The following is a 14,020-nucleotide window of genomic DNA, read 5'->3' as shown; positions in this document are numbered from 1 at the left end:
CACTTGCCTTAGGATACACATGTGAAAGTCACTTGCCCCAGAATACACCACATGTGACAGTCACTTGCCTCAGGATACACAACATGTGACAGTCACTTGCCTCAGAATACACATGTGACAGTCACTTGCCTGGGGATAAAACCACATGTGACAGTCACTTGCCTCAGAATACAACACATGTGAAAGTCACTTGCCTGGGGATACACCACATGTGACAGTCACTTGCCTCAGGATACACAACATGTGACAGTCACTTGCCTCAGAATACACATGTGACAGTCACTTGCCTGGGGATAAAACCACATGTGACAGTCACTTGCCTCAGAATACAACACATGTGAAAGTCACTTGCCTGGGGATACACCACATGTGACAGTCACTTGCCTCAGGATACACCACATGTGACAGTTACTTACCCGAAGAGGACACCACATGTGAAAGTCACTTGCCTGGGGATACACCACATGTGACAGCAACTTGCCTCAGAATACACATGTGACAGTCACTTGCCCCAGAATACACCACATGTGACAGTCACTTGCTTTGGGATACACCACATGTGACAGTCACTTGCCCCAGAGTACACCACATGTGACAGTCACTTGCCTCAGGATACACCACATGTGACAGTTACTTACCTTAGGATACACCACATGTGACAGTCACTTGCCTCAGGATACACAACATGTGACAGTCACTTGCCTCAGAATACACCACATGTGACAGTCACTTGCCTCAGGATACACCACAAGTGACAGTCACTTGCCTCAGGATACACCACATGTGACAGTCACTTGCCTGGGGATACACCACATGTGACAGTTACTTACCCAAAGGAGACACCACATGTGACAGTTACTTACCCGAAGGGGACACCACATGTGACAGTCACTTGCCTCAGGATACACCACATGTGACAGTCACTTGCCTCAGGATACAACACATGCGACAGTCACTTGCCTCAGGATACACCACATGTGATAGCCACTTGCCTGGGGATACACCACATGTGACAGCCACTCTGTTCAAACTTCAAAATGGCCACCTTTCACATCAAGCAGCACATCAAGTCTTAATTCTCAACACTAAAGATTACTGCTCAAATAGAATTGCAAATTTTATTTTGACTTTTGTTTATAGTGGGGATGTATATTGCGATATATAGTGTATGATATCTTTCTGTCATGTCAAAGGAGAGTGATCTGAAAGAAAGTCCGAAGCATTAACATCACATATTGGGGTCTTGTATTTATGCAGTATTTTTTCATATAAATATATATGTTGTCAAACTTAAGAGGCGAGTTCTTGGTAGGAATGTGAGTGTTATATTCAGTGAAAGGTAAAAGATAACAAAAAACATTACAGACATCATAAGATAATGTCAAGAGGCATATTTGTCATACACTTTTAATTCACCTCAACGAATGAACAGTTTTCAAAACATAAATGAGAATATTTCTTATTTCATGTAACTGTACTCTATTTACTTAAATCATCAATCAAAACTGGATAAGATACTTCTTTGACAGCAAAGAGAAGAAACATGAGAAGTCCATCTTGATACTGACTGATTAGTCTGGTTTACACATGTGATGTCTGCAACTGAAACACATCTAAATTTAAACATGTTTTATCATCCAGATCCCAATCTCAGGACCATTGAGTCATCATCAAGTAACCCTTGTGACAATCACGGACAGATTTGGTTGTTATCTAATTTGGTTGAAATCCATTAATTTCTGTCTAGCTGCTTAATATTGACCAATGTGGCCTCAAAGTCTGTAAACTCAATTAATACATCAAAGTGATGGCTGATGACAAAATAATAGAAAGGGAAAAATATTGTAAACACAAAGTCTAGCATACAAGGTTAGACTGATATGTTCTCAGCTTTACATAGAACATCTTCCTGAGGCAAGGGAGTTAACTGACTGTAAAAGTCCAGTTTCCACCCTTGCCGAACTAGGCTGGGATTTGTGGGCTCAATCGTAGCGCCACCAGTGGCTGTATGAGTAATGTCCCTTCTATATCCCTCCTACTGACCAATCAGATTCCACCTCTCATATCATTTGCATCTGATTGAAACAAATTGGTGGTGCAGAGTCAAGACCATTTAATTGATAATCAAGAAGTGCATCCAGTCATGTGAGTACATTGATCTAAAACATGGAAAGATTTGGAAAATATCTGTTGACACCGAGTTGGAGGTACACATGCTTTGCAAATCCTGCAATCGACCTAAATCTGCATGGCAGTTTACTAACCGGATGTCGATTTCGTTATGCAATTTTGTCAACTGAGCAAATAGGTTTGCTGTGACAAGTCAGTGGACCTACTATACGGGAACCACACACTAAGATATTGCTTCATACTGATGATCCTATTGGAATCTGTACAGATGCATGTGATGGAAACTGCTAACTGTTTATCAGTGGTGGCCCAGTAGTCAAAGTCACTGCAATTCATTTCTTCCTTTTGGCTCCTATGAACCCTTGATTTAGGTTTGAATCCCAGCTTGGCACTGATTATGATCATTTAACCCAACTGACCTGAGACTCACTCACAATAACCAACATCAGCCCTGAGTCCGTTTATGTAGAGGTACAAGACAGGTTTTCATGAGCAGCTTAGATGAGTGATTAGGTACAATTCTGTGAGAGATTCCTCATTTATCAATCAAACTGGTGGAAATTACACAGTAATCAGTACACCCAAACCCCCTAAATGACTTGGTGGGTATGGAAATAGCTTAGTCACTTTTATTCCAATACATCAGTACACCCAAACCCCCAAAATGACTTTGTGGGTATGGAAATAGCTTTGTCACTTTTATTCCAATACATCAGTACACTCAAACCCCCTAAATGACTTTGTGGGTATGGAAATAGCTTTGTCACTTTTATTCAAATACATCAGTACACCCAAACCCCATAAATGACTTTGTTGGTATGGAAATAGCTTTGTCACTTTTATTCCAATACATCAGTACACCCAAAGCCCCAAAATGACTTTGTGGGTACGGAAATAGCCTTGTCACTTTTATTCCAATACATCAGTACACCCAAACCCCATAAATGACTTTGTGGGTATGGAAATAGCTTTGTCACTTTTATTCCAATACATCAGTACACCCAAACCCAATAAATGACTTTGTGGGTATGGAAATAGCTTTGTCACTTTTATTCCAATACATCAGTACACCCAAACCCCTAAATGACTTTGTGGGTATGGAAATAGCTTTGTCACTTTTATTCCAATACATCAGTACACCCAAACCCCCAAAATGACTTTGTGGGTATGGAAATAGCTTTGTCACTTTTATTCAAATACATCAGTACACCCAAACCCCATAAATGACTTTGTGGGTATGGAAATAGCTTTGTCACTTTTATTCCAATACATCAGTACACCCAAACCCCCTAAATGACTTTGTGGGTATGGAAATAGCTTTGTCACTTTTATTCCAATACATCAGTACACCCAAACCCCCAAAATGACTTTGTGGGTATGGAAATAGCTTTGTCACTTTTATTCCAATACATCAGTACACCCAAACCCCATAAATGACTTTGTGGGTATGGAAATAGCTTTGTCACTTTTATTCCAATACATCAGTACACCCAAACCCCCAAAATGACTTTGTGGGTATGGAAATAGCTTTGTCACTTTTATTCCAATACATCAGTACACCCAAACCCCCTAAATGACTTTGTGGGTATGGAAATAGCCTTGTCATTTTTATTCCAATACATCAGTACACCCAAACCCCCAAAATGACTTTGTGGATATGGAAATAGCTTTGTCACTTTTATTCCAATACATGAGTACACCCGAACCCCCTAAATAACTTCCAGTACATGAGTACTCCCCCACCCTGTAAATGACTTTCCAGTACACCCCAACCCTTTAAAGGCCTTCGAATGTATCAGTACATCTCAACCCCTTAAATGACTTCCAATACATCAGTACATCCCAACCACCTAAATGATTTTCCAGTACATCCCATTCCCCCAAAAGACTTCCAATACATGTCCACTCCAAACGTACCCCCTGAATGAATTTCAATACAATCATTACACCTCCACACCCTAAATGACTTTCTCAGTACACCCAAACCCCTGATATGACTTTCTAATACATCAGTACACCCAGACCCCTGATATGACTTTCTAATACATCAGTACACCCAAACCCCCGATATGACTTTCTAATACATCAGTACACCCAGACCCCTGATATGACTTTCTAATACATCAGTAAACCCAAACCCCCGATATGACTTTCTAATACATCAGTACACCCAAACCCCCGATATGACTTTCTAATACATCAGTACACCCAGACCCCTGATATGACTTTCTAATACATCAGTACACCCAGACCCCTGATATGACTTTCTAATACATCAGTACACCCAGACCCCTGATATGACTTTCTAATACATCAGTACACCCAGACCCCTGATATGACTTTCTAATTCATCAGTACACCCAAACCCCCGATATGACTTTCTAATACATCAGTACACCCAGACCCCCGATATGACTTTCTAATACATCAGTACACCCAAACCCCCGATATGACTTTCTCATACATCAGTACACCCAAACCCCCGATATGACTTTCTAATACATCAGTACACACAGACCCCCGATATGACTTTCTAATACATCAGTACACCCAGACCCCCGATATGACTTTCTAATACATCAGTACACCAAGACCCCCGATATGACTTTCTAATACATCAGTACACCCAGACCCCCGATATGACTTTCTAATACATCAGTACACCAAGACCCCCGATATGACTTTCTAATACATCAGTACACCCAGACCCCCGATATGACTTTCTAATACATCAGTACACACAGACCCCCGATATGACTTTCTAATACATCAGTACACCCAGACCCCTGATATGACTTTCTAATACATCAGTACACCCAGACCCCCGATATGACTTTCTAATACATCAGTACACCCAGTCCCCCGATATGACTTTCTAATACATCAGTACACCCAAACCTCTGATATGACTTTCTAATACATCAGTACACCCAGATCCCCAATATGACTCTTTAATACATCAGTACACCCAAACCCTAGATATAACTTTTTTGTTAATGAATTTACCCCTTGCCTTGTTTACCCCTAAAACCTTTTCAGTCAATCAATACACCACCCACATTTTAGAAGCTGCATGTTCACTTGAGCACTACGGAGTGTAATTCCGGTCAACACTCCAGGACCACCGATGCCCTCACACAGGCAGTCTGCTGGAGTGGTTAACAGTGTTGGTATAAAGATTATTCCAGCCTATGGAGAGACATCTCATGCAGATTCTTCCCTTATGTTTAAATGGAAGTGTTCATGGATTCCATTAATATTCAGATACAAGCAATGGAACAAGATAATCATCAAACCCATTTGTATTGAACTATCTTCTGAGCAGATCAGCTGGACTGGGTCAGATACAGGTGGTTATAATGTTACTTACCAACAAGGATACATGATGTCACATCAATATTTTAAGCTTAAACATGTTTCAATAATAGCATTATTCTGTAGCTCAAAATTCTTCTAGATTTTTCTCTGCACATACAAACATGAATCCTTTTCTAAATTAGTCTCATTTTTATCTGTAAGTTTGAAAAACATGGAATTTGATATGACAGCATGAATATTTCAAGTATATAATATTCTTGTGTGTGTCCTGCAAACCAGGAAGTTGCAGGTGTATCATGATGTGAAAGAGTAGTGACATGTCTCCCACATTACATGAGTGGGTATGAATACTGTTTTAGGATGCATCAGCAACCATGGTATCAGTTTGGTTGTTTGTTTGTTGTTTAACGCCGCTCTCAGCAATATTCCAGCTACATGACGGCTGTCTGTAAATAATCAAGCTTGGACTAGACAATCCAGTGACATGCATCAACCAAGTCAGCAAGCCTGACCACCCGATCCTGTTAGTCGCCTCTTACAACAAGCATATGTTAAATGATGAGTGAGTGAGTGAGTATGGTTTTACGCCGCTTTTAGCAATATTCCAGCAATATCAGGGCGGGGCCACCAGAAATGGGCTTCACACATTGTACCCATGTCAGGATTCGAACCCGGGTCTTCGGCATGACGAGCGAACGCTGTAACCACTAGGCTACCCGACCGCCCCTGTTAAGTGATGAAGACCAATTCTAACCCAGATCTGCACAGGTTGACCCATGGTATCATAATGTATAGAGAAGTGCATGTCCAGGAGTAGTCCACAAATAACAACGTCCATTAAACACAAAGAAAATGTTCAGTACTATATATCCATGCCCAACTTTATACAGCAACTGTGAAGAAGGCTTAATGACAGGCTTAACGGGATCGGGTGGTCAGACTCACTGACTTAGTTGATGCATGTCATCGTATCCCAATTGTGTGGATCAATGCTTATGATGTCAATCACTGGATCATCTGGTCCTGAATCGGTTATTTACAGACCACTGTCATATAGCTGTAATATTGCTGAGTGTGGCGTTAAACAACAAATAAACAAACAAAGAGCATAACAAATAATATTTAGCTGTTACAGAGATAAATATTAAACAAGCCTGACACAATGTCAATCAAAGTATGACAAGAAGTATTAAATCTTGGGAGTATAAATCATTTCTACCATGCATGGCAAAAAATTACAGTAATTGTCTCTACCACTGAATGAAACTAAGTTGTTAAATACAACAACTTGCAGTATAGTCAACATCATAATGTTACATTTTAATAGGTCTGGAAATGAAGTTTGTCACACATAACCACCATCATTACCACACTGCTTCTTTCATTATTAATAGTTATTCAATATTCATGTCAACTATCTTTTGCAATATTGTCAGACAGAATTTTAACAATCAGTATCATTGGCTCATGAGATCCTTTTTCAATAGTGTTCTTTGTTTTACATACAATGGGATACAAAATGTCACATACACGCGCACATGAGTCATCCCTCCACTATGGGTAGGATTTCACATATCTGTCTGGGAATAAGAAATCAATAACAGGGGATGGAACAATATCTGAATATGAATGAATATCTGAATAATAGATATTTGTATTTTATCATTTGCCCAAAAGAACAATTTCCATTCAAAATCGATGCATGCGCATACAATTTTGCGGCATCCTTTTAATCATAATGCGCGTGACCCGTTACACGTCCTCCTGTCCTCAAGCTATCCGCCCCTTTTCTCTCAATGAAAAGCATTGCCATCATATAGCCCGTGCATTCAAGATAATAATTTGATTTCCTCTGTGAAATTCCTGCCTCGATGCCCGACGGTCGACAATCGTAGACAACTACACTATTCCAAAACACAACCATGTGTCCATTCCACGAGCCGGCGGTGGGACAGTTCACTATTTCCATGGGTGAAAACAAATCAGAGATTTTTAAAACCTGATGTGCAAATGTTGAATGTTTACACATTTCGATAACAAAGAGGTGCGCGAGTACGTCTAATTTGGCGTAATTGCACGCACCATCCCCTGTTGTTGTGTCGAATGCGCTAGATCGATTTTCTAAGAGTTTGACGCGTGTTGAAATAGGTTGGCATGGTCCCAACCCCCCTGACTCAGTATGAACTGTTCCGTGTCAGGAAATGAATGCCCGGATTGTGAATCTGCCTTCGCATGACAGTAAAGCCGAAGTAAGCACCGTCGAGAGCAGGACCAGTGCCATGTAAACTTGCGATGGATAATATACAGAGTCGGAGTACGTTTTGACGCGACTGTGAATGGAATATACCCCTGGCATGTGTGTTTGTTTTCAAGTAAGGGTCGAATATTTCGACTGAAGAGGATAAATGTAAAACGGTGCCAAGTTTGGCCTGGGATATCTTACCGCAATGGGCCGCTTTTCAACTTTACCAAAAGGGCTCTGTGGAATATTATTCGTGGGATTTTCAATTTTCTTCTATGATGTTGCCGCAAATGGTGAGATATTTCAATGTGAATGTTCCTTCCGATTGAATGGTTTTCCAATTTTTACCTCAAAGCGTCGTAGGTGAAATTTTATACAGCACGCCAAGTTTATCAGCTAACAGATGGCATACAGGCGAAAGTTGTGTTGTCGATTTCCTGTGAGATATCGTGTGTTTCGGAATGAAGTAAAGTCTAATCGAGTTTAGCTTGAATGGTTTCCATGGGAACTAAGTGATTGATACGGTCTTTGCAAGTTTGGGCTATATTCTGTCAAAGCATCATTTCATTTAATATGAAAAACACTTTCGTATTAAACTAAAGGTTATAACAGACATTAAACCAATTATCTAATTAACATCGCCCTATTAATTGCAATCAGCATCGCTCTCTTAATTGGTTGCTTTTAATAGCATCCACCACAAAAGATTGCAGTTAGATGTTGTTTTTATTAGAACCAATGTGTTACTTCTGTCAGCGACTAGTTAGTAAAACTGTGTGCAATCAATTAACATTACCGGTAGTTCAATTTATTGAATTGTACTTAATTTTCTTTTTAATTCAAGAACAATTAATATTCTGAGTACAATTCTTTGTTGGTGAAATAAGTTGTTTAATTATACAAAATCCATCTTATTCATAGTTTATATCAATTTGTATCAACAAAAATTAGGTTACTGTTTAAATCAAACCTGCTCTCGAAGAAAATCATATCAGAGGCTAATTAATTGTAATGAATTTGGATAATGCCAGCATAGAATAGAGTTTAAGTAATGAAGAATAAGGCTGATAAAAGAAAGAAAATGTTTCTCGGTCAGTGGGTAGCAAATAATTGGTAAAGATGAGCATTCTTTCTGTTAGTATTAAAAAGCAACATGTTAGATGCATGAGTATAAAAATGTTCATATTTTGTTTCAAATCTTATTTATGTTACATTTGAAAGCTTTACCCACAGGAACAGTGAATGAAAACAGCCCAGAATTATTATCTTTAGCCTGATAATTCACTACATTTTTACATCAGCAATGATCCTTTATCACATGAAATTGACCGTTCTAGTGTGTGTCAACGCTCATCCCTATTACAGGCCGAAGGCAGTAACGGAGTGTAATGTATTTCGTAGCATGAGTCATCACGTCTATTTCATCCTCACTCTTCGAAGGACATTGACGCCTTTTATTCAGAGATGACTACACGCGGCCTTGATGCAACAGGCCAATGGATTTTTCCCTAGAACCAACCGTGGGGGGTCTATCGGAATAATTATCCAGTAACAATCAATCTCTCATGTTGGAATTTCTTTTGGACAGAAAATGTCGAAAATTCTGGAGCTTTAATCAAAAGAAATGGTTTGCCTTTCAATTATATTCTGTCCTCATTTGCTATTGTCTGGACATGTTAGAAATGTGCACAAGACTGTCATTCTTTATGTTCTCAGATGCTAAGAATCTATTAATTAAAAAACTAAGTTTTTTTGCAGAGCATTTTCAGTAATTAATCCATTCAACATTACCTCTCAGAGAAGTCCAGATTGTATGATTAGGAATTGATATATATTTTTTTTAAATGCTGAACAAATTATTTTAAGCAATATCATTTGTTATTACCAGTTGTTAAAAGAACTAAACAATTGTGAGATATGACAGTCATATTGCAGATATTTCAAGTATTGAATTTTTGCAAATTGACAATAAGGTTTGGATGAATTAACAGTATGATCTGTTATTTTACATTTCTTTTTGATTATATTGGCCTGTTAAGTGATAGTATTCAGAGCATACTATCCTTTTTAGATTTATAAAGAAATAAAGAACTTACTGGCCAAATATCACCTGCAATATGCTTATATGGCATCAAAATGGTAAACAGTAGTCCTGCAGCAAGACTGTGGAATTTTAATTTTTGATTATATTATTTTACTTAAAGTCAAGTCTAGATCAGAAGAAACCAAGTCTAGTTTTGAACAGAGGAGGAAAGGTTCTTTCAAAAAAAATAATTACATATATTTTAAAGAAATGTTTTCATAGGCTTAGTGTCTAGTTCAACAGTGGCTATCAGACATGAATTTCAGAGGTTCAGCTAGTTTAGGATGGGAAATGTTATACAGAGACTGACTCAAGTCTGTTGCCCAGTAAAATACCCTAAATATAAAGGCCTAACACGAGAGTGAATTGAGTGAGTGAATGTTGTTTTCAGCCACAGTCTCCAATACTACGCCTATATTTAAGTGATCAGACCAGGCATTTACTACATAAAAAATGTTGCCTCATAGTAACATACAAATTGGGAATGAATACAAATAACTTACATTATGAGTCCTATGGGACTATAAAGTGGCTATTTGAATGATTAAAACTATTTAAAATTGGAGATTGCATGGTGCCTATAACTGATATTTCTACCCTGGTACAAACTGCACTCAAAGTATCTGGAATCTGACATTGAAATCCCCTTCTGCAAAGGGCTTGAGACTTCTGAGGATCATCGTCCCGGGGCAAAGGGAACCCAACTGACTGTTAAAGTCAAGTGGAATAAACTATGCTGGAATTCCGGAATTCTGGAGTTACATTTTGGCTGGAGTTTGTGCAGAGTCCAATCAAAGTCGCTTAACAAACTAGACATTCAGTTCGTAAACGACATGATTTCAACTTGAATATTTCTATAGACTGCAGGATTTGCAATGCATGTGTACTGTCAAATTGGCGTTGACAGATATTTTCCAAATCATGTTTTTAATCAAGGTGCTCAAATGATTTGATGCTCTTCAAGACGTGAGACCTGTTTTGTTACAATATAGATCTTGATTATCGATCAGATCATCTTGACTAGGACCTGCCATATTGTTTGAAACAAATGCAGGTGATATGAGAGGTGGAATCTGATTGGTCAATAGGAGGGATATTGAAGGGACATAACTTTGACATTACAACCGAGCCCTTGATAAGGGTTGAAACTGGACTTTTGTAGTCAGTTAACACCCTTGCCTCAGGAAGATGTCTGAACATGTGCAGTGATATGACATTAGAATATATTAATGTTGGAAATCAAGTTACATCTGCCACAGGTCACCAGCCTTGGACCCCAAGAATGTGATACTGGGAGTCCCCTTGATTCAGAAATAGACCCAGGTGAACTGCTGCAGACAAACATGGGACCACAGTGTGGGCACTTACACTCTTTCTGTGGTGTTGCATTCTCTGCGGCCACGGGGAATTAGGGAGCAGTTCTGCCATGGTCCTACTTGGAGAATCTGATCTGTGGCAATTGCCTTGCCCATATCCGCATGAATGAACATAATCTGTTGTCATTTGGCTTATACTAATCAAACTGCTATATTACTTCCCTAATACCATAGAAATATCCATGTGGTTCTGAAAAGACAGATTTCAAAATCTCACATCAGAAAGCACATAACTAGTTGCTGAGGAAGATTCATCATCAGAAATCTAAGGTTGTATTATATTGACATTAGGGCTGGAACCGGTAGCTCGGGTACTCGGGTCGGGTAGGTCCTGAGTAGGACCCGGGTACCCACAGTACTACCTGGACCTGTGGTCAGTCATGTGACATATTGTTTAATGACAAAAACTCACTGTAGCTCAGTGGTTACACTACAAGTAGCTAATGTTCGCATTTCTTTCTGATGATGCACACATTCCTTTTGACTTGTATATATTTAAGTAAAGAGAATACAGCTTCAGTCAACTTGAGTGTACACATGATTTGATCATTTCGTAAGAGACCATGTATCTATTATACCCGGGTAGGGTCGGGTAATAGGGAGTTGGGTACCCGTGTAGTAAATTTGGACTTGTCCCAGCCCTAATTGACATGTGTTTGTGAAAAATATCACCAAGACAGATTCGGCCAACGCCCATGAATTGGAAACACATCAACACCTCGTGCAAGACGATACTATTAAATTTGCTTGATCACAATAGTAATCCATGAGAGTACATGTAAAAGAATCTAGTATGCTGTTAACAATAAGTACAAGATATGTGCATCAGTTACTGTGTGTGAACTGGTGTATACTGTACAGTTAGAGACTTACTGAAGGTGAAAGTGTTCAGTGAAGGACATGCTGCCCCAGTGAAAGTCTACAGGGGTTGATTGTGGAGATGACTATCTGAAGTCATTATCTCTGAACAGGTCATAAAGAAGCCTCCCGACTCTGCCCAATCTGGAGCTGATGTTTCTTGGGGGGTACAGAGAGAGGGGAGGGGGGCAGGAAGATACACTCAAGTTGATGAACTCTCCAAGGGGTAATGGTATTGGTACCACTTGCCTGATGCAATTCTTTGTGTATAGGAACTTAGTTTCTGTTGGTGGTACTTGTGCTATTGATAAGAGAAATGGCCAGTTTTATATTGAATACCTACATCAGGGTGATCAGAAATTATCATAATTTGTCAAGTGCAGAATGTTCTGTTGAAAAGATATATGGTACAATTTGTATTGTAGGAACTGTTCTAATGTTGAAGCACTGTTCTGGAACTGTTCTAATGTAGAAGCACTGTTCTGGAACTGTCCTTATGTAGAAGCACTGTTCTGGAACTGTTCTAATGTGGAAGCACTGTTCTGGAACTGTTTTGATGTGGAAGGATTGTTCTGGAACTGTTCTAATGTGGAAGCACTGTTCTGGAACTGTTCTAATTCGGAAGCATTGTTCTGGAACTGTTCTAATGTAGAAGCACTCTTCTGGAACTGTTCTAATGTGGAAGCACTGTTCTGGAACTGTTCTAATGTGGAAGCACTGTTCTGGAACTGTCCTAAAGTGGAAGCACTGTTCTGGAACTGTCCTAAAGTGGAAACACTGTTCTGAACCAGTTCTAATGTGGAAGCGACCGCCTCCGTGGTCTAGTGGTAGAGCGTCCGCCCGTAGAGAGGAAGGTCCGGCCGCGTCATACCAAAAGACGTTAAAAGATGGTACTTGTTGTTACGCTGTCTGGCGCTCGGCATTAAGGGGCTAAAACAAGGACTGGTCGGCTCAGAGTCAGTATACTGTGTCTGAGTGGGGTATTCATGTTAAACTGCGGCATGGTATCTCAGTGAGCTAGCAGTATAAATCGGCATCAGTCCGGACTAGTACAAGCAGCCACACAAACACACACACGTACATGCATGTCGCTATATAAGTGCAATAATCTTGGACGCGACGTTAAACCCCATTTCATCTCACCTCATCTCACCTCACCTAATGTGGAAGCACTGTTCAGGAACAGTTCTAATATGGAAGCACTGTTCTCGAACTGTTCTAATGTGGAAGCACTGTTCTTTATTTTGTCCTAATTTGAAGGATAATAATTGGCACAACTAGGCCATGCATACAATTCAAATCTGGTGAGTCACACAGGAATCTCAATGATAAGGTTACATTAGAAGTGACAGTGCATGTTCAGAAGTTAAGGAGACAAAGTCGGTAAAACTCTGCAAGCTGCTGAAGTAGTGACTTGACCCAGCAGGATTAACATATGTATTTATTTTTGAAGGGTGTTCTTCTTTTAGTTGTTAGCATATCACACCCTTTGAGTTTGTTGAGACAAAGAGAACATTACTGCTTTGTGTCATTCACTGAGATAAACACATAAATGTGATCAAAGTTCTCTGTGTTCAATGGTTGTACGTAATCTGTTGTCAGGTGGAAGTGGGGGGTTGTCAGTGCTAGGTGGGGTACATGTTGGAGTGTACACCTATTTTTCTCTAACATGTCGGGGCTACTATTCAATCCTAGTATCTTTTAACTGATGGTTTAATTATTTAGCTGATGTTTTTTTTCGTTGGAATTTTTAGCTGTTGGTGTTGTAATCTAGCTGTTGGTGTTATTATTTAGCTCTTGGTATTTACAGTTTACACGTTTATTTATTGGCTTTGTCACTGGGTTGTGTTATCTACAATTGGCTCCTGGTGTGGAATCAATGAGTTGAAAAGGTTACCAACCAGTTGTTGGACATAGGATTGATATTCTGTAGAAATTATGATTTTGTTAGTTGTGCTACCATTTAGTTTTACATGTTTAGTCTTTTTAAGAATTTGGTCAAAGTGAGCATGA

The 14,020-nt window shown here is 39.4% G+C and overlaps 1 protein-coding gene across 2 annotated transcripts in view; it reads left to right on the top strand.

Annotated features, from left to right (window-relative positions):
• The first annotated feature begins 7,594 nt into the window (after positions 1-7,594).
• Positions 7,595-14,020, top strand: part of LOC124138972 — a 127,580-nt gene continuing 121,154 nt past the window's right edge. The window contains exon 1 of one of the 2 annotated variants that reach the window (XM_048398865.1): positions 7,595-7,983. In XM_048398865.1, coding sequence (XP_048254822.1) covers positions 7,896-7,983 — 88 coding nt within the window. In that variant the 5' untranslated portion in view covers positions 7,595-7,895. The remainder of the gene's footprint in view (positions 7,984-14,020) is intronic. The other variant, XM_048398864.1, reaches the window with a different exon arrangement.

The sequence above is a fragment of the Haliotis rufescens genome, unplaced genomic scaffold (assembly GCF_023055435.1).
Source record: "Haliotis rufescens isolate VD_foot unplaced genomic scaffold, xgHalRufe1.0.p SCAF_19, whole genome shotgun sequence".
Taxonomy (NCBI): Eukaryota; Metazoa; Mollusca; class Gastropoda; order Lepetellida; family Haliotidae; genus Haliotis; species Haliotis rufescens.
The sequence above is the reverse complement of the archived record's forward strand: the minus strand, read 5'-3'. Positions and strand labels throughout refer to the sequence as shown.